General features: G+C 46.1%; 1 protein-coding gene across 1 annotated transcript in view; it reads right to left on the bottom strand.

The window, feature by feature from the left end:
• Positions 1 to 548: 548 nt before the first annotated feature.
• Positions 549 to 18,338, bottom strand: part of CBARP (CACN subunit beta associated regulatory protein) — a 26,043-nt gene continuing 8,253 nt past the window's right edge. The window contains exons 4-8 of the mRNA XM_029283096.1: positions 16,310 to 16,475; positions 14,164 to 14,341; positions 9,564 to 9,765; positions 6,599 to 6,797; positions 549 to 1,668 (exon numbers count right to left, since the gene is read on the bottom strand). Of these exons, the coding sequence (XP_029138929.1) occupies positions 549 to 1,668; positions 6,599 to 6,797; positions 9,564 to 9,765; positions 14,164 to 14,341; positions 16,310 to 16,475 (1,865 nt within the window). The remainder of the gene's footprint in view (positions 1,669 to 6,598; positions 6,798 to 9,563; positions 9,766 to 14,163; positions 14,342 to 16,309; positions 16,476 to 18,338) is intronic.

Consider the following 18,338-nt stretch of genomic DNA (forward strand, 5'->3'; position numbering starts at 1 on the left):
TGAAAACTTAAAACTTCCTGGCTGCACAAGAGATACGCCGACTTTGGCAAACCTGCTTCAAAATGGGGGAGAGATTCGGTGGGCTCTCCCCCGTCCCCACCCCTGGATCTAACCAGAAGGAAGAGAAGGCCCTTCGGCTCCAGCGGACACCATGCGCTCTTCAGAGACCCCCCCAAAAGGGAAGGTTCCCCCCCCTCTTGAGATATGCTCCCCCCACCTTCCGGGTCCCTGCTGGAAAGGCATGGATGGATCCAGCCAGAGCTTCCCCCAGGTCCTCGGTGGGCTCCGTCTTCTGGCCAGCGAGACACAGCTCTCCGCTGGCCACGTCTTCAGCCCTGGACCTTCTCAACCCTCAAGGGGACCTCCAGGTGGGGCTGCCTCGTACACAGCGGAAGGCTGTCAGAGCAGGAGGGCGTTCCTCGATCTCGCTCCGCGCCCTCGGGCCCCTGGAGCGCCCTGCCTCCCAGCTGGCTGGCAGGCCCTGCGTGACATCCCCCCAGCCTCAGGGCGAGACAGAGAAAGGGTCATCCCAGTGCGTCCCCTTGCCACTATTCGGGGCTGTGATCAGGGGAAGCCCGGGCGGCCACCACCACCACACACTCTAGACTCTCTCGTGGTTTTTTCAAGTGGGTGAAAAACATGTCCTCCAGCCCCCCCGCGATCTTGTCCAGAAGTTCTGTGCCCAGCCTTGGACACTGACCGCCTTCGAGGCAGTCCCTGCTGTATAGGTTGGATCCCGTTTTGGCCTCCTCCGGTGGTTCTTCCTCGATCGCCTGGATCTTGTCTCCTGTTTCTGTGGCGGGGGAGGCTACCTCCTCGTCCCCGGAGCTGACAATGCGGGGCAGGGTGCTTTGGTAGCGCCCTTCCAGGGGGTAGTTAACGCTGTCACCCCGACGCAAGGGGGTCCGGTGCCTCTCCAGGGCCGTGGGGTAGCGAACGCCGGGGTCGCTGTACTGCTTGGTACGCTGCCACTGCTTCCTCAAATGGGTCCGGGAGCGGTGTTTGGCCCGCAGGGGAGATTCATCGAATTGGGGGTCGTGGCGGACAAAGGCGTTGAAAAGGGCGTCTGTTTTTTCGTCGATGCTGTAGTCCCGGCGAGAGAAGGATTCTCGTGCGGGGAACATCTGCCCGTATGGTGCCCAGGGCAATGGACTGGAAGGGAGGAGACCTCCAACGGCGCCAGCTGCTTCCTCCTCTTCCTCCTCCTCCTCCTCTTCCTCCTCTTCTTCTCGCTCCTGTCCCTCAAAGCTCTCAAAGATGGTGGCCTTGCGTCCAGCGCTGGTGAAGCAGAAACGTTTCTCTGAGGCCGTCTGGTCTTCTCCTACTCGTCCGCTGGGGGCCTCAATGGAGGCGTAGCCGCTATCCATCTGCAAGAGTTTACGGGTCCCGGCTTCCAACTCAACGCTATCCTGCTTGGGTTTCGCCAAGGACCTGTCCTCTCCGGCTTCAGCCTCATCAGCCAAGGAGGAGGAGAAACTTGGTAGCCCGCCGTTTGAGGAAACGCTGTCCCCACCGTCGCTGGGCGCCGAGTCCTGATCGTTGCCCTTCTCTGATGAAACACACTTTTCTAGCGATGCCCGTAGGCTCCAGATGTCATGATAAAGGGGGGTGGGCTGCTGTTCCGATGGCTCGGGTGGGGTGGGACTGGGTGGTTCGGAAGACTCTAACCTACAGCAGGAAAAAAAATACACTTTGCCTTTAACAACGACACGGTCCGTCTTTCTTTGCACACAGAACACGGGATCAGGACCGGTGTGTCAGACCTGCCCCAAGACGATCCTTCAGGCAAGGAAGACCCTTGACTCCTTTCGTGTTGAAAGGTATACTTTACTAAAAGCCAAGTGGAACACAGTATAGAGCAGTGATGGGGAACCTTTTAGAGACCGAGTGCCCACACTGCAACCCAAAACCCACTTATGCATCGTCGGGTGCCGTGTGGGTGTGGCCCATTGGCTGGGTGTGGCCAATTGGGTGGGCGTGGCTGCGGTGGTAACGGCAGACTGGGTGGGACTAAAAAGATCAATCAATCAATTCCAACTTTGCAAGATCTTTTTTTTTCCCTGCAAGAAGTTGAAATTGACTGATTGATTGAACCTTTTTTTTTTTGCACACGGCGGCGGAGGCCTAAAGCGAAAAGATTTTATAAAACCCAGCTGAAGGCCTAGGACTGGGGCAACGGCACGTGTGCCCACAGAGAGGGCTCTGAGTGCCGCCTCTGGCACCCGTGCCATAGGTTCGCCTCTACTGGTATAGAGAGAAGTCAGAACTGAAGTCGGCCTGCCAACGTTCCCTGGTTAACTTTCTCCCATCCAGTTCCTCCCCTTTACTGGTCCCTTTTTGTCCAATTGCATTTGAATAAATTGTTTTGGGAACAATCTCTTCAATGGCGGGCTAGTTGATGAGCCATTGCATTCCATTTCCAGGCCTTTGACCTTGAGGTGGTATCTCTGGAAGGTACGATGAGTTGTTTGCCTTGCCCCCTTTCGCCCAGCTCCCTCCCCCCATAATCCACGGCAGGCGGGCAGATAGTGAATGCGAAGCTCAAGCGTTTGATGGCAGTTCTGACACAGCGTTTCTCCACCGTGGCAACTTTAAGGTGAGTGGACTTCAACTCCCAGAATTCCCCAGCCAGCAATGCTGGCTGGGGAATTCTAGGAGTTGAAGTCCACAAGTCTTAAAGTTGTCACGTTCGAGAAACATTGAACAAGAGAATTCAAAGGGATTCTTGGCGCGTCCTTCCAGTCAGGGATGTCAAACTGCCGGGCCTGCAGGCTGGATGCGTCATGCCGAAACCGCGTCCACCCCAGCTCCGGCAATGGGGAAAAAGTCGCGATACATCACGACACATCACGTGACGTGGCGAGTTTGACACTCCTGCTTTACGTCAATGACCACACATTGCTTCTTCCTAAGAATTACTTGAAAATTATTCCAAGCCCAGAAGATTTATCCATGAAACGATCTGTGAAACAACCGACTAAATCTAGTCTATGGAGATTCTTAGTCATCCAGGTCAGGGTTGTCCCGAAGGTGTCTTTTTTTCAGGAGGCAACTGGACTTTCTTGTTTTTCTTTGAAGACGTTTCGCTTCTCATCCAAGAAGCTTCTTCGGCTCTGACTGGATGGTGGGGGGAATGGAAAGATTTATACTCCTTGCAGACAGCCGGTCATTTGCCTTCTTTTAGAGAGTCCTTGAGGCTACTTGGAGGTTTATCTGTGTCCTCAAAGTCACCGGAGTGGTGCAAGTGGGTCCTCCAAGTAGCCTCAAACGACTGTCTAAAAGAAGGCAAATGACCAGCTGTCTGCAAGGAACCTAAATCCTTCCCCACCATCCAGTCAGAGCTGGAGAAGCTTCTGGAAGGAGAAGCGAAACGTCTTCAAAGAAAAACAAGAAAGTCCAGTTGCCTCCTGAAAAGCCCCATTTGGGACAACCAAATCTTAGTGGATTTCTGCTCCTAGAAATCTATGTCTACATCAGTTCTCAGAGTTTGCGTATCTTTTTTCAGGTCGAGGCCTGTGCCCGCTCTTCAAGGCGAGGCCGCCAGGACCCGCAACATCCAAAGGCAAGATGGTGGTTGCAGCAGTGCTACCGAAGCCCCGCCCACCCCACTCAATCCTCCTGACCCCTCAGGCGTGGCAAATAGTCAGATCCAAAGGAATTGGATCAATCCATCAGAATAGAGTTGGAAGGGACCATGAAGGTCTTCTAGCCCAACCCCAAGTCAGATGCTGATCCAAGGGAATTGGATCAATCCATCAGAATAGAGCTGGAAGGGACCTTGAAGGTCTTCTAGCCTAACCCCAAGTCAGATACCGATCCAAGGGAGTTGGATCAATCCATCAGAAAAGAGCTGGAAGGGACCTTGAAGGTCTTCTAGCCTAACCCCAAGTCAGATGCCGATCCAAGGGAATTGGATCAATCCATCAGAATAGAGTTGGAAGGGACCTTGAAGGTCTTCTAGCCTAACCCCAAGTCATATGCCGATCCAAGGGAATTGGATCAATCCATCAGAATAGAGCTGGAAGGGACCTTGAAGGTCTTCTAGCCTAACCCCAAGTCAGATACCGATCCAAGGGAGTTGGATCAATCCATCAGAAAAGAGCTGGAAGGGACCTTGAAGGTCTTCTAGTCCACAGTTGGGACCAGAAGTGGTTAAGTGAGCCATGCCCAATTTTACGCCGCTTTTGGCCACTGCTGTTAAGCAAATCTCCCTCGGCAGCCGAAGTGGTAAAAGAGGGAGTAAAGAAGCGAATCACTTCAGTTGTTAAGTGAATCACACAGTCATTAAGCGAATCTGGCTTCCCTCATTGACTTTGCTTGCCAGAAGACAGCTGGGAAGGTCACGAATGGCGATCAGGTGACCCTCCCCGGGATGACGCAACCTTGGTAACTTTATGCTAGTTGTCAAAATGCCCAAATTTTGATCACACATGACTGTGGGGGATGCAATGTCAGTTGCAGGTGCAAGGACTGGCTATATAACTTTTTTCAGTCCCGTTGTAACTCTGAACGGTCACTGAAGGAATGGTTGTAAATAATAATAATAATAATAATAATAATAATAATAATAATAATAATAATAATAATAATAATAATAATAATAATAATAATAATAATAATAATTGGAGGTCATTAGTCCAACCGCCTGCTCAGGCAGGAAATCCTATATCATTTCGGACCAATGGCTGTCCAGTCTCTTCCTAAAAACGTCCAGTGTTGGAACATTCACTGCTTCTGGAGGCAGGTGGTTCCACTGGTTAATTGTTCTAACTGTCAAGAAGTTTCTCCTTAGTTCTAGGTTGCTTCTCTCCATGATTAGTTTCCATCCGTTGCTTCTTGTCCTTCCCTCTGGTGCTTTGGAGAATAGCTTGACTCTCTCTTCTTTGTGGCAGCCCCTCAAATATTGGAAGACTGCTATCCTGTCACCCCTCGTCCTTCTCTTCATTAAACTAGACATTCCCAATTCCAGCAACTGTTCCTTATATGTTTTAGCCTCCAGTCCCCTAATCATCTTTGTTGCTCTTCTCTGCCCTCTTTCTAGAGTCTCAACAACTTTTTTACATCGTGATGACCAAAACTGGATGCAGTATTCCAAGTATGGCCTTACCAAGGCATTGTAAAGTGGTATTAATACTTCACGTGACCTTGATTCTATCTCTGAAGGACTACTTGTACCTCCTGAAGGTGAGACAGCTGTTGTAGCTGCAAAGATACATCATGAGCTTCTCCAAAGCCTTTGGTGCACCACTGGGTGATCAGAAAGCTAGACCATAAGCCTGCTCCAGTCTCTTCTCCCATTCTCATGTTCTTCTGGGGGACCAGCTGTCCTCCAGAGACAGACTGATTCGGCCTCCCTTTTGAGAGAAGAAAGCAGGGTGGGAAGCAGATAATTTCCTCCAAATCTATTTTTAAATTACGTGTTTGTTTGTTTTTAAAGACTACATTAGCAAGGAAGAGGCAAAGCATCTGGGTCACTACGTTCATCCATTATTCAGGTTCTTATCCAATAAACGATCTGGACATTCAAATCCTAGCACCACCGCTGAGGGAAAGAAACTCTGCGGTATGTAACCGATTTGATCCCAGCCTTTTCAGTTATTAAAAAAAGAAAAATTAGGCAACAGTGACGGGAAACAAAATCGTTTGGTGAAGGTTTTAAAAGAACGGCTGCTGAAGAGAGTCTGGTTTAAAATAGCTTCTTCCCATTTAAGTCCATCTATTATTTAGGACAATGAGGGCTGAAATACGGCTTGATGTTTAAAAGAAGGACCTCAGCAAAATCAACATGGACAATGAAGGAAAAATTCCCGCTATCAGCCATTAAAAACTTCCTGGCTGGAGCTGGTCGGCAGCCATTTTGTAAGGGCCCCTCAAAACATCCTCTCAACCCCCCCCCCCCAACAAGCCAAGGCAGATAGCCAAGGACTCCGACCTGTCCTTCAGCTTTTATTTATGAATTTGAAAATTCCCAATGTTGAATTCCACAAGAGTATCACCTTCTCCAAGAGGAGGTACAGGCAGTCCTCGACTTACGGCTATTCGTTTAGCGACCGTTCCAAGTTTCAACGGCACTGCAAAAAAAAAGTGACTTACAACCCAGTCCTTGCACTTATGGCCGTTACAGCATCCCCCTGCAGTCATGTGATCGGGTGCTCGGCAACCGGCAGTTTATTTATTTCATTTATCAAATTCACTGGCCATCCATCTTACCACACGGTAAATGTATTTACGACGGTTGCGGCGTCCCGGAGTCACGTGATCACCGTTTGCAACCTTCCCAGCCGGTTTCTGACAAGCCAACTCAATGAGGAAGACCAGATTCGCTTAATGACCAGGTGATTCGCTTAACGGCTGCAGTGATTCACTTAACAACCGTGCAAAAATGGCCGTAAAATTGGGTACAACTGCATTTAAACAATGGTCGCTTTATTTGTTTTATTTATTATTACATTTATGCAGCTCACTTAGCCACATAAATTCTGGTCCCAATGGTGGTTACGTCCGTTCTGGTTTTGTTTTTCCACCCCAGAGCTATCAAAGGTTTCTCAATCCTGCTCTTATTCTCTGGGGCATCGACCCACCCCCACCCCCTTCCCACTTATCTACTGAAAAATACCTGCCGAGAGATAATGTTGGACTGGCCGGAGCAGGTAGGAATGGTCCAGCCACGGGCCGGAAAACCACGTCGTCCGTCCGGGCAATATACTGGATAATGTCTGTCTGGTGAGGATCACGATCCTGGTCCATGCTTTCACTCGCGGCTCGCTGTCGCTGGAACTGGTGACGCTTGGGGGACCCTGAAGGAAGAGACGGGCGCTGAAGTGTAGGCCGGAGTCCTGATTTCTGAAACTTGTTTTGGTATTTTTTTGAGGGGAAAAAGAGGTGGAAAAATCTGTCCCTTGCCTACGAAAATCCCTATGCACAGGCCATGGAGGTTTTATTGATAAAGGAGAATATTTGCCGTTTGGGGTTGAAATGAGGGGTCCTTGGTGCTCTCTGTGCAGGGCTGTATTTATGCTTCCTGACAGTTAGAACAATTAACCAGCGGAACAACCTGCCTTCCAACACTGGAAGTTTTTAAGAAGAGACTGGACAGCCATTTGTCCGAAATGATGTAGGGTTTCCTGCCTGAGCAGGGGGTTGGACTCGATGACCTCCAAGGTCCCTTCCAACTTTATTATTATTATTATTATTATTATTATTATTATTATTATTATTATTATTATTATTATTATTATTATTATTATTATTATTATTATTATTATTATTATTATTGTTAACTAGGTAACATCCTCAATGCTGAATCAGAGCTGAAGAAGCTTCTTGGATGAGAAGCAAAATGTCTTCAAAGAAAAACAAGAAGGTCCATTTGTCTTGTGGACAAAAAGCACCTTTGGGATATCATCAGCACTAGTCAGAGCAAACCCCACTCCCTTCTAGCACTGATGATGTTACCTAGTTGGGTCATGAAATGTCTGCAAGAAAACAATCAAGCTCAGAGAGCCCCAAGGACCCCACGGTCCTCCTCCTCCTCCTCCACTCTGCAAATCCCATTTACTTCTAGCACTGATGATGTTACCTAGTTGGGTCATGAAATGTCTGCAAGAAAACAGCCAGGCTCAGAGAGCACCAAAGACCCCCCTCCCAAGTTTTTATTCCTTCAATTTAAGCACTGAAATCAGTGAGTCCATTTGTCTCTGCAGTACAAGATGCTACTGTTCCACGTTTCAGTTTAGGGACCAGCAATCTTTTGGAGAGCATTAAAGGTAGTCCTCAACTTACAACGGTTTGTTTAGTGACCATTGGAAATTACAAAAGTAATGAAAACAGTGACTTATGAGCAGTTTTCATATTTACGACCGTTGCATCACCCCACGGTCTCATGATCAAAATTTGGATGCTTGGCAACTGACATGTTTTTATGACTGTTGCAGTGTCCCGGGGTCATGTGATCCCCTTTTGTGACCTTCTGACAAGCAAAGTCAATGGGGAAGTCGGATTCACTTAAAAACTAAAGGCTGAGCGCCAAAGAATTGGGGCCTTTGAACTATGGTGCTGGAGAAGACCCCTGCGAGTCCCCTGGACTGCAAGGCCTTCAAACCGGTCAGTCCTGGAGGAGATCAACCCTGACTGCTCTTTAGAAGGCCAGATCCTGAAGTTGAAACTCAAGTCCTTTGGCCACCTAATGAGAAGGAAGGACTCACTGGAGAAGAGCCTGATGCTGGGAAAGATGGAGGGCAAGAGAAGAAGGGGATGACAGAGAAGGAAGGAGGTGGCTGGAGGGAGTCACTGAAGCAGGAGGCGTGAGCTTAAATGGACTCCAGAAGATGGTAGAGGACAGGAAGGCCTGGAGGAACGTTGTCCATGGGATTGCGATGGGTCGGATACAACTTCACAACTAACAACAACAACTTAACTAGAGTGATTCTCTTCACAACTGTGGCAAGAAAAGTGAATAAATGGGGCAAACCCTCTTAACAATTGTCTTGCTTAGCAACAAAAATTTTGGGTTCCAAAATTTTGGAACTGTCTGTAATACATATATATTTGAGTTGGTGGGGATATAATGGGAAATATCACACGATATCACACGATTGAAAAGAGGCAGGATCTTTCTCTGCTTTTTAGGGAATTGCTTCTCTATTCTACTAAGTCTTGCGATGCTGGTTCATAGTTGGAAAGATGAGGTCGGATCTGGTACTCTGAAGACGTCTCTCCTGCTGGAAGGGAAGGGAAGAGAACAACCGGCAGCAAGATGGATGGAGTCCTTCCTAGAAGACTTGAAGGACCAGTAAGGACATCCAAGAGGAATGTCTAGGTCAGTGGGTCCCCAAACATTTGGGGGGCAGGGACCAGTTTTATGGAGGGTGGTTTGGATGGAGTGTGTGTGGTTTCGCACATTGCCTGGATCCTGCATGTGCGAAGATGGGACTTAGCTCGCTTGCACGGCCTGGTTCCTAACGGGCCACGGATTGTCTGTCCGTGGTCTGAGGATTGGGGAACCCTGTTTTAGATCAGTGTTTCTCAACCGTGGAAACTTGAAGATGGGTGGACTTCAACTCCCAGAATTCTGGGAGTTGAAGTCCACAAGTCTTAAAGTTATCAAGTTCGAGAAACATTGAACAAGAGAATGCAAAGTGATTCTTGGCGCATCCTTCCAGTCAGGGGTGTCAAACTGCCGGCCCACAGGCTGGATGCATCATCCCGAAACCACGCCCACCCCAGCTCCAGCAAGGGGGAAAAAGTCGCGCTACGTCACGACACGTCACATGACGTGGTGAGTTTGACACCCCTTCTTTAAGTCAATGACCACACATTGCTTCTTCCTAAGAATTACTTAAAAATTATTCCAAGCCCAGAAGATTCGTCCATGAAACGATCTATGAAACAACCAACAACTAAATCTAGCCAGCAAGTGCTGGCTGGGGAATTCTGGGAGTTGAAGTCCACGCGTCTTCAAGTTGCCACAGTTGAGAAACACTGCATTAGATTTTAGGACTCTGACTTACAGACTTAGGGAATGCTGGCAACCCCCTCCTCCCAAACCCAGCGGAGACACCCACCTCTTGTGTCCAGACTGGAGGCCCGCTGGCTGGTTTCCAGTTTCCACTTCTTGATCCTGAAATAGGGACTTGCTCCTTCCAGGCTAGCGTGACGGCGCAGGCGGGTCAGGAAATGAAGGACGGTGCCCTGGGCAGGTGCTGAGGTGGGGTCCTGTGGAGGAGCTGTGGGGGCTCCTTTAGCGGCCTTGGCTGCACTGCCAGACTGTGTGAATGGAGAACAGGAAAGGGTTAATCATGGCCCAGTGCTGTGTACATGCCAATAAAGGCAATCCTCAACGTACGACCACAATTAGGACCAACATATCTCTTGCTAACTAAGGCAGTTGTTAAGAGAGTTGCACCCAATTTTACGACCATTTCTTGCCCTGGCTGTTCACATCCAGCTCAAGAATCGAAATAAAACTCCGTTCCGTTCATTCCGTTTCTGAAAAGCTTACTGTTTATTGAATACACTTCGCGGTTATGTCGAAAGCAAAACTAGCTCTGAGGTTCCAACACCAATGCATAGACTTAAACAATAATTTTCCCAGCCAAATCCCCAACGTCTTATGTACTCCCTATCAACAAGTTCACTTTGTTATGGGAACCATCCGCTTCAAATGCACACCTGTTCTGGTGTCCTTGACAAGGCTTCAGGCTCTCGTGTTCTTCGGATGAATCGAAGAAGTTTCGTTTCTCCATCTAACCCACTTGAAAGGAACACCTTCCCCAATCTAAAGGCAGGTTGAAACGCAGAGGCACGTAGCTGCCAAAGTTTCATCCTTGACAAGTGAATCACTGCCGTTGTTAAGTTATTAACACGGTTGTTAAGTGAATCTCACTTCCCACTGGTTTTGCTTGTCAGAAGGTCGCAAAAAGTGATCGTGTGACCCTGGGACACAGCAACTGTCGTAAATACAGGCCAGTTGCCAAGTGTCTGAATTTCGATCATGTGACCCCATGGGGAAGCTAAAACAGTCGTTTAGCGTGCAAAACGGTCATAAGTCACTTTTTTTCAGTGCCGTTGTAACTTCCTGGGTCACTAAACGAATCATTGTAAGTCAAGGACTACCTGTATGCACAATTTATACAGCCCGCTTTTTGCACTGTATTGGGTTCACCTACCGCAACTCCCTCGCCCGAGTCGGAGGAAACAGAGGAAGCAGCTTCAACACTGGAGTTAAAAGTGTCCCCTGGTAGTGTTGAACTCGAACACAGACCCCCATGGCTAGTCAGCGCTGTCTTGGGCAGGGGGCTTCCAGTTGGCTGTTGAGAAGGAGAAAGAGGAGGATGAGGAAGCAGAAGACGATCAAGCACAACCCAGTAAACTACTGATCCGGCTTTTCGGCCATTTGCTGGGCAAAGTGTCTGCTATCTTAACTTTCCGTTGGAAACACAATAAACTTATATTAATTATTTTCTTACATAAAGCTCCTATTGGCTGCCATTACACATACAAGCAGTCCTCCACTTACAACATTTCATTTAGTGACCGTTCAACGTTACAACAGCACTGAAAAAAGGGACATGACTGTTTTTTCACATTTACAACCGTTGCAGCATCCCCATGATCATTTGATTAAAATTCGAATGCTTGGCAACTGACTCATATTGATGACGGTCGCCCTTTTGAGACCTTCCCACATGCAAAGTCAATGGGGGAAGCCAGTTACACTTAAACACTGTGTTACTAACAACTATAGTGATTCTCTTCCCAACTGTGACAAAAAAGATCATAAAATGGGGAAAATTCATTTATAATGCCTTGGGAAGGCCACACTTGGAATCCTGCATCCAGTTTTGGTCACCACGATGTAAAAAAGATGTTGAGACTCTAGAAAGAGTACAGAGAAGAGCAACAAAGATGATCAGGGGACTGGAGGCTAAAACATATAAGGAACGGTTGCTGGAATTGGGTATGTCTAGTTTAACGAATAGAAGGACGAGGGGGACATGATAGCAGTGTTCCAATATCTCAGGGGCTGCCCCAAAGAAGAGGCAGTCAAGCTATTCTCCAAAGCACCTGAAGGCAAGACAAGAAAGACTTTGAGTAGTGGGATGGGCAGGATATAAATTTAGTAGTAGTAGTAGTAGTAGTAGTAGTAGTAATAATAATAATAATAATAATAATAATTATTATTATTATTATTATTATTATTATTATTATTATTATTATTATTATTATTATTATTATTATTATTATTAAAGATATCCAAAGGACTTATTGCAGCCCACTTCCCCTGGTTTTTAAGATTCTAATTTAAGGGCTTCTATGAAACTCAGAAAGTAGATTTCTTCCCTTTAAAAGCACTGTGTTAAGAGACATCAGTAACTGCTGAAATGAGAATTTTAGGAATTCTATCTCAATTTGAATACATTTCCAATATTCATGGTTGGCTGCTGTGAAAGGTTTCAGATGACATGAAAAATGGGATTCAAACTTTTATGGGAAATTTAGATATTCCATTAACTATTTTGTAACAGCTTTCCTAACCCGACCTAACCCAGATCTATGAGCATTATAATATCAGTAATAGCCAGTCAACGTGTCCTACCTAGCTGAATGGAGACCCTGGGGACCTAGGATCCCACCACATCTGAAGGGCACCAGATAGAATAGATGCTTCAGAGAGAGAGACAATCCTCCTGTCTAAATTTATTTACCTATATACAAATCAAAGATTGATCCATCTCTCAGCCAATTCTCTCTCATTTCTCATCCATCATTATTTCTCTCTCCTTATCTATCCTATCATTATCTCTCTATTGATCATTATTTATCGTTTCTCTCTGGTATGACTGTAGAGCACTTTATCATCTATCACTATCTATCTTTCTATTGATCATTATCATCTATCTATCTATCTATCTATCTATCTATCTATCTATCTATCATTTATCTATCTATTATCTATCATTTACCTATTATCTATCTATCATTTATCTATTATCTATTATCTATTATCTATCTATCTGCCATCTATCTATCTATCTATCTATCTATCTATCTATCTATCTATCTATCTATCATCTATCATCTATTGTCTCTACTGATATTATCATTACTGATGTCTACGGAGATTCTCAATTCTAGGTTATGGTTATGGTTATTCCAAAAGGCAACTGGACAATTTTTTTCTTTGAAAACATTTTGTTTCATTAGAACTGAAAAAACTTCTTGGATGAGAAGTTAAACTTTTTCAAGGAAAAAAACAAGAAAAGCCAGTTGCCTTTCAGAAAAAGCACCTTTGGAGAACATCTATCATTATCTTTGGTCTATCATTATCTATGTACGTTTGTATATCTCTGTGTGTGTATAATTATCTCTCTCACTCTCTCTATCACTCTATCATTATCTGCATCATCTCTCTATCTGCCTACCTACCATTATCTCTTTATCTCTCTGCCTATCTAGCACCTCTCTGCCTGCCTACTTACATATCTACCAATCGGTCTAATTTATTAATATAGCATGCAGCTCTCTAGGCCAGGGGTTCCCAACCCCCGGTCTGTGGACCAGTACCGGTCCGTGGCATGCCAGCAATTGGTCCGCACAAACAAGCAAAGCCCCATCCGTGAGATTCAGGCAGCACACAAGAGCACGCACCTTCCAATCTGCGGAAAAACCTCTCTACACAGAACCAGTCCCTGGTGCCCAAAAGGTTGGAGACCTCTGCTCTAGGCTACTTGTATGAACATCTCATGTTGTGTGAATACTGTAATTGTATGTATTAATCTGTGTTAAGTATTTAAGGTGTTCTTTGCAACCAGACAGTATTTTTAAAAGCAACTCAAGTGAAAAAAAAAAAAAAGGAAACTGTTGACATTATTACTCCTTTGTGTAAGATGCCTTGGAAAGCTTTGGCACTTAAAGGGTGACTACAAAATGTTTTACATAAATTAAATAACTAATTGAAAATGGAGCTGTCAAATTCTCAATTTTGGAAGTACAAATGGTATGTTTAGTTGAGTTATTGGAAGACCAAACAGCTCCGTTGGTGCAACACACTTATTTTGTGTTAACCTTAGCTACCTTTACTGTGGCTTCACTTAGTGTGCAAATTGAGGCCATTTGGTATGTTTAATTGTGTAACCCCAGAAAACAGACTAATCCACTAACCAAGTTATCTTGGTTGTGTGAAGACAAACTCATTTATTGATTTATTCAGACTTTGGAAAATGAATTTATAATTTTTAAAAAAACATCAGAATAGAAAAATGTTTTCTCAGCCTTGGTCCCTGGAAGATGGGTGGACTTCAACTCCCAGAATCCTCCAGCCAGGGGAATTCTGGGAGTTGAAGTCCACCCATCTTCCAGGGGCCAAGATTGAGAAACACTGGAATAGAATGACCTAAAACACCCTTGGAGAGACTTGGTCCTACTGATCCCCCCAGCCCAATTCGATTCCACCCCCATACCCTGGAGCAGGGGTAGACAACTTTGGCTCTTTTATGACTCGTGGACTTCAACTCCCAGAATTCCTGAGCCAACATAGCTCAGCATGGAAATCTCTCCCTGTCCCCTCAGCATGGCTGGCTCAGGAATTCTGGGAGTTGAAGTCCACGAGTCATAAAAGAGCCAAGGTTGCCTACCCCTGCCCTGGAGGGATGAGGGGCTCACTTGGAAGATGGCAAGGCTCGGCTTGACCGGTGGGAGGCGTGGAGTCGTCATCATGCTGTTCTCGTTGGATTCGCACTCGTGGATGGTGACGATTTTGAGGGCAGCCGAGGGTGGCAGGGGCAGATGGCTGAGGCGGGCATTCTTCAAATGGTGGAAATCACCCTCGGTCAGAGTGTACCTACCGGGAAAAGCAGGGAAAAAAAGCCACAATGAAGCAGGAAGCACAAAGTCATCTTAACACAATCCCACATTTTACTTCTAGAGAAAAGGAAGTGTACAGGGAGTCCTCGACTTACGACCACAATTGAGCCCCAAATTTCCATTGCTAAGAAAGACAGTTAAGTGAGTTTTGCCCCGTTTTTACGACCTTCATTGCCACAGTTTGCTAAGCGAATTGCTGAAGTTGTTAAGTCAATCAAGTGGTCGTTAAGCGAATCTGGCTTTCCCCGTTGACTTTGCTTGTCGGAAGACATCCGGGAAGGTTACACATGGTGATCACATGACCTCAGGACAGGGCAACTGTCATAAATATACACCAGTGGCCAAGCGCCTGTGTTTTGATCATGTGACCCTGGGGAATGCTGCAACGGTTGTTAAGTGTGAAAAATGGTCATCTCACTTTTTCAATGTGTTGCAACTACAGTCCTACTCCCTTCTTTCAACACGGAAGTTCATTGGCTGATTTTGGGCCAGTCCCTCCCTCTCACTCCAAGAGCCAATCAGCTGAAGTTGAGAAGGTGCTGGACCAGGAGTGGGGAGATTCTAGTTCTAGACACAGAAGCTCATTGGCTGACTTTAGCCCAGTCTCTCCCTCTCAGTTCAACAGCCAATCAGATGTAGATCAGGGAGACCCGGGTTCTAGTCTGCCCTGACCCATAGAAACACTCACTTTTCTCCCAGCTCAACCTTACAGGGCCCTTCGTTCTTGTGAGAATAAGGGGAAAGGACATCATTTGGAAGTTTTGAAGAAGAACTGGGATATAAACCTATTATTGCTATGATTGCTACTTACCACTATACAGTACTACTACTAATAGTGCTATTTCTCAAAAGTAATGGGAGACTTTTTCAGACTAAGCAAAAGAGAACTGAATACCTCTCCCCAGCCCACTTCCTCAGTGAAAGACCACAACCGTCCTAAGTTGCGTCATATAGTATCAAGATAATGAGAAGTGTTAGTACTGCTTGCAATTTTTTGGTAACACCACACTTGGTCACCACAATACAAAAAAGATGCTGAGACTCTAGAAAGAGTGCAGAGAAGAGCAACAAGGATGATCAGGGGGTTGGAAGCTAAAACATATGAATAACGGTTGCTGGAATTGGGTATGTCTAGTTTAATGAAGAGAAGGACGAGGGGTGATATGATAGCAGTGTTCCAATATCTCAGGGGCTGCCCCAAAGAAGAGGGAGTCAGGCTATTCTCCAAAGCGCCTGAAAGCAGGACAAGAAGCAGCGGATGGAAACTAACCAAGGAGAGAAACAACCTAGAACTAAGGAGAAATTTCCTGACAGTGAGAACAATTAACCAGTGGAACAACCTGCCTCCAGAAGCTGTGAATGCTCCAACACTGGAAGTTTTTAAGAAGAAACTGGACAGCCATTTGTCCGAAATGGTATAGGATTTCCTGCCTGAGCAGGGGGTTGGACTAGATGACCTCCAAGGTCCCTTCCAAGTTTATTACTATTATTATTATTATTATTATTATTATTATTATTATTATTATTATTATTATTATTATTATTATTATTATTATTATTATGAGACTGGACAGCCATTTGTCTGAAATGGTATGGAGTTTCCTGCCTGAGCAGGGGGTTGGAATAGTACTGTGAACCAGTACTGAGCTGTGGCATGCCAGCAACCGGTCCGCACAAACAAGCAAAGCCCCATCCGTGGGATGCAGGCAGCACACAAAACCACGCACCCTCCGGTCCGCGGAAAAACTTCTCTCCACGGAACCGGTCCCTGGTGCCCAAAAGGTTGGGGACCTCTGGAATAGATTAGAAGACCTCCAAGGTCCCTTCCAGTTCTTTCATTCTATTATTCAGATGCACCACCTCAGCTCCCTCTCCCGCCTTCCAGATGTGGAACCTCCAATTCCCAGCCCAGCCTACCGGTTCCTGATCAAACCTCAAAACTCACCTCCTTCCTTTCTCCTGCGCTTTCTTGCTCTGCTCAAAAAGGGCAGCTTCATTAAAAGACACCCGCCGCCCCGTGGCACTCCCGGAAGACAGAAACCGTTCGCTCTCCGCATCTCGGTAGCTGGAGCTGGACATGCATTCGGGGTCGTCCACTTTAATGGTGATGTCTAAGGGGGGGGGGAGAGGAAAAGAGAGTGGAGGGATGAATAGACAGCAGCAATAGCCTGCTTCTGTTCCTAAGGAGAAATACAGGTAGTCTTTTTCTTACAACCACAATTGAGCCCAAAATTTCCACTGCAACGAGGGACAATTGTTAGGTGAATTTTGCCCCTATTTTATGATCTTTCTTGCCACAGTTGTCAAGTGACTCACTGCAGTTTAGTACTTCGCTTGTCAGAAGTTGACTTCGCTTGTCAGAAGTTCCCAAAAGGGGATCACATGACACCCCTGGGACACTGCGACCGTCATAAATATGAGTCAGTTGTCAAGCCTCCGAATTTGGATCATGTGACCACAAGGAGGCCAGTGGTAAGTGTGAAACACGGTCATGGGTTACTCTTTTCATGCAGTTGTTACTTTGAACTGTCACTAAACGAAGGGTTGTAAGCCGAGGACGGCTTTTATATATGTAGTTCTCGACTTAATAATAATAAAGTTGGAAGGGACCTTGGAGGTCATCTAGTCCAGGGGTAGGCAACCTTGGCTCTTTTATGACTCGTGGACTTCAACTCCCAGAATTCCTGAGCCAGCCATGCTGAGGAGAAAGGGAGAGTTTCCAAGCTGAGCCATGCTGGCTCAGGAATTCTGGGAGTTGAAGTCCACAAGTCATAAAAGAGCCAAGGTTGCCTACCACTGCCCTATACCATTTCAGACAAATGGCTGTCCAGTCTCTTCTTAAAAACTTCCAGTGTTGGAGCATTCACCGTTTCTGGAGGCAGGCTGTTCCACTTATGCCTGGTTGCTTAGCAACCATTTGAAGCCAATCCGGGACTACTTGTAAGGTGGGGCCTTTTTCTAGTCACATGACCAAACTTCGGTTGCTTGGCAACCAGGCTGCATTTTTTTGGGGCTCTTTGCAGAGTTCCCCCCCCCCCCCGGTCATGAGATCACCTTTTACAATGCTTTTACTGAAAATCAACATTTCTCCCCGTTTGGGGCAAAACTGCATCCATAGCGAATCGCAGGTTCATTTAACAACCACGTTACTCTCTTTAGGACCACTGCAAAAAAAAAAGGTCATAAAATCAGGCCCATCACCTGACCGACTGATTTTATGACCCTCGCAGCTTATGATTGTGAAGGGCAGATTCCATCGCGGTTGTAATTCGGGGACTATCTGTATATCCCCGGAAAAGAGTTTTAATTCCCAGTTTCGTCAGTTTAAAAATAAGGAACGCATCTTGACAGAATCTGAGTTGACGTGCTTTGCTTGCACTCTGTATACCACTTTACAATGCCTTGGTAAGGCCACACTTGGAATACTGCATCCAGTTTTGGTCACCACGATGTAAAAAAGATGCTGAGACTCTAGAAAGAGTACAGAGAAGAACAACAAAGATGATCAGGGGACTGGAGGCTAAAACACATAAAGAACGGTTGCTGGAATTGGGTATGTCTAGTTTAATGAAGAGAAGGACGAGGGGGGACATGATAGCAGTCTTCCAATATCTCAGGGGCTGCCCCAAAGAAGAGGGAGTCAAGCTATTTTCCAAAGCGCCGGAAGGCAGGACAAGAAGCAACGGATGGAAACTGACCAAGGAGAGAAGCAACCTAGAACCAAGGAGAAACTTCCTAACAGTTAGAACAATTAACCAGTGGAACAACCTGCCTTCAGAAGCGGTGAATGCTCCAACACTGGAAGTTTTTAAGAAGAGACTGGACAGCCATTTGTCCGAAATGGTGTAGGGTTTCCTGCCTGAGCAGGGGGTTGGACTCGATGACCTCCAAGGTCCCTTCCAACTTTATTATTATTATTATTATTATTATTATTATTATTATTATTATTATTATTATTATTATTATTATTATTA

The sequence above is a fragment of the Protobothrops mucrosquamatus genome, unplaced genomic scaffold (genome assembly GCF_001527695.2).
Source record: "Protobothrops mucrosquamatus isolate PMUCROS unplaced genomic scaffold, P.Mucros_1.0 scaffold14, whole genome shotgun sequence".
Classification (NCBI taxonomy): domain Eukaryota; kingdom Metazoa; phylum Chordata; class Lepidosauria; order Squamata; family Viperidae; genus Protobothrops; species Protobothrops mucrosquamatus.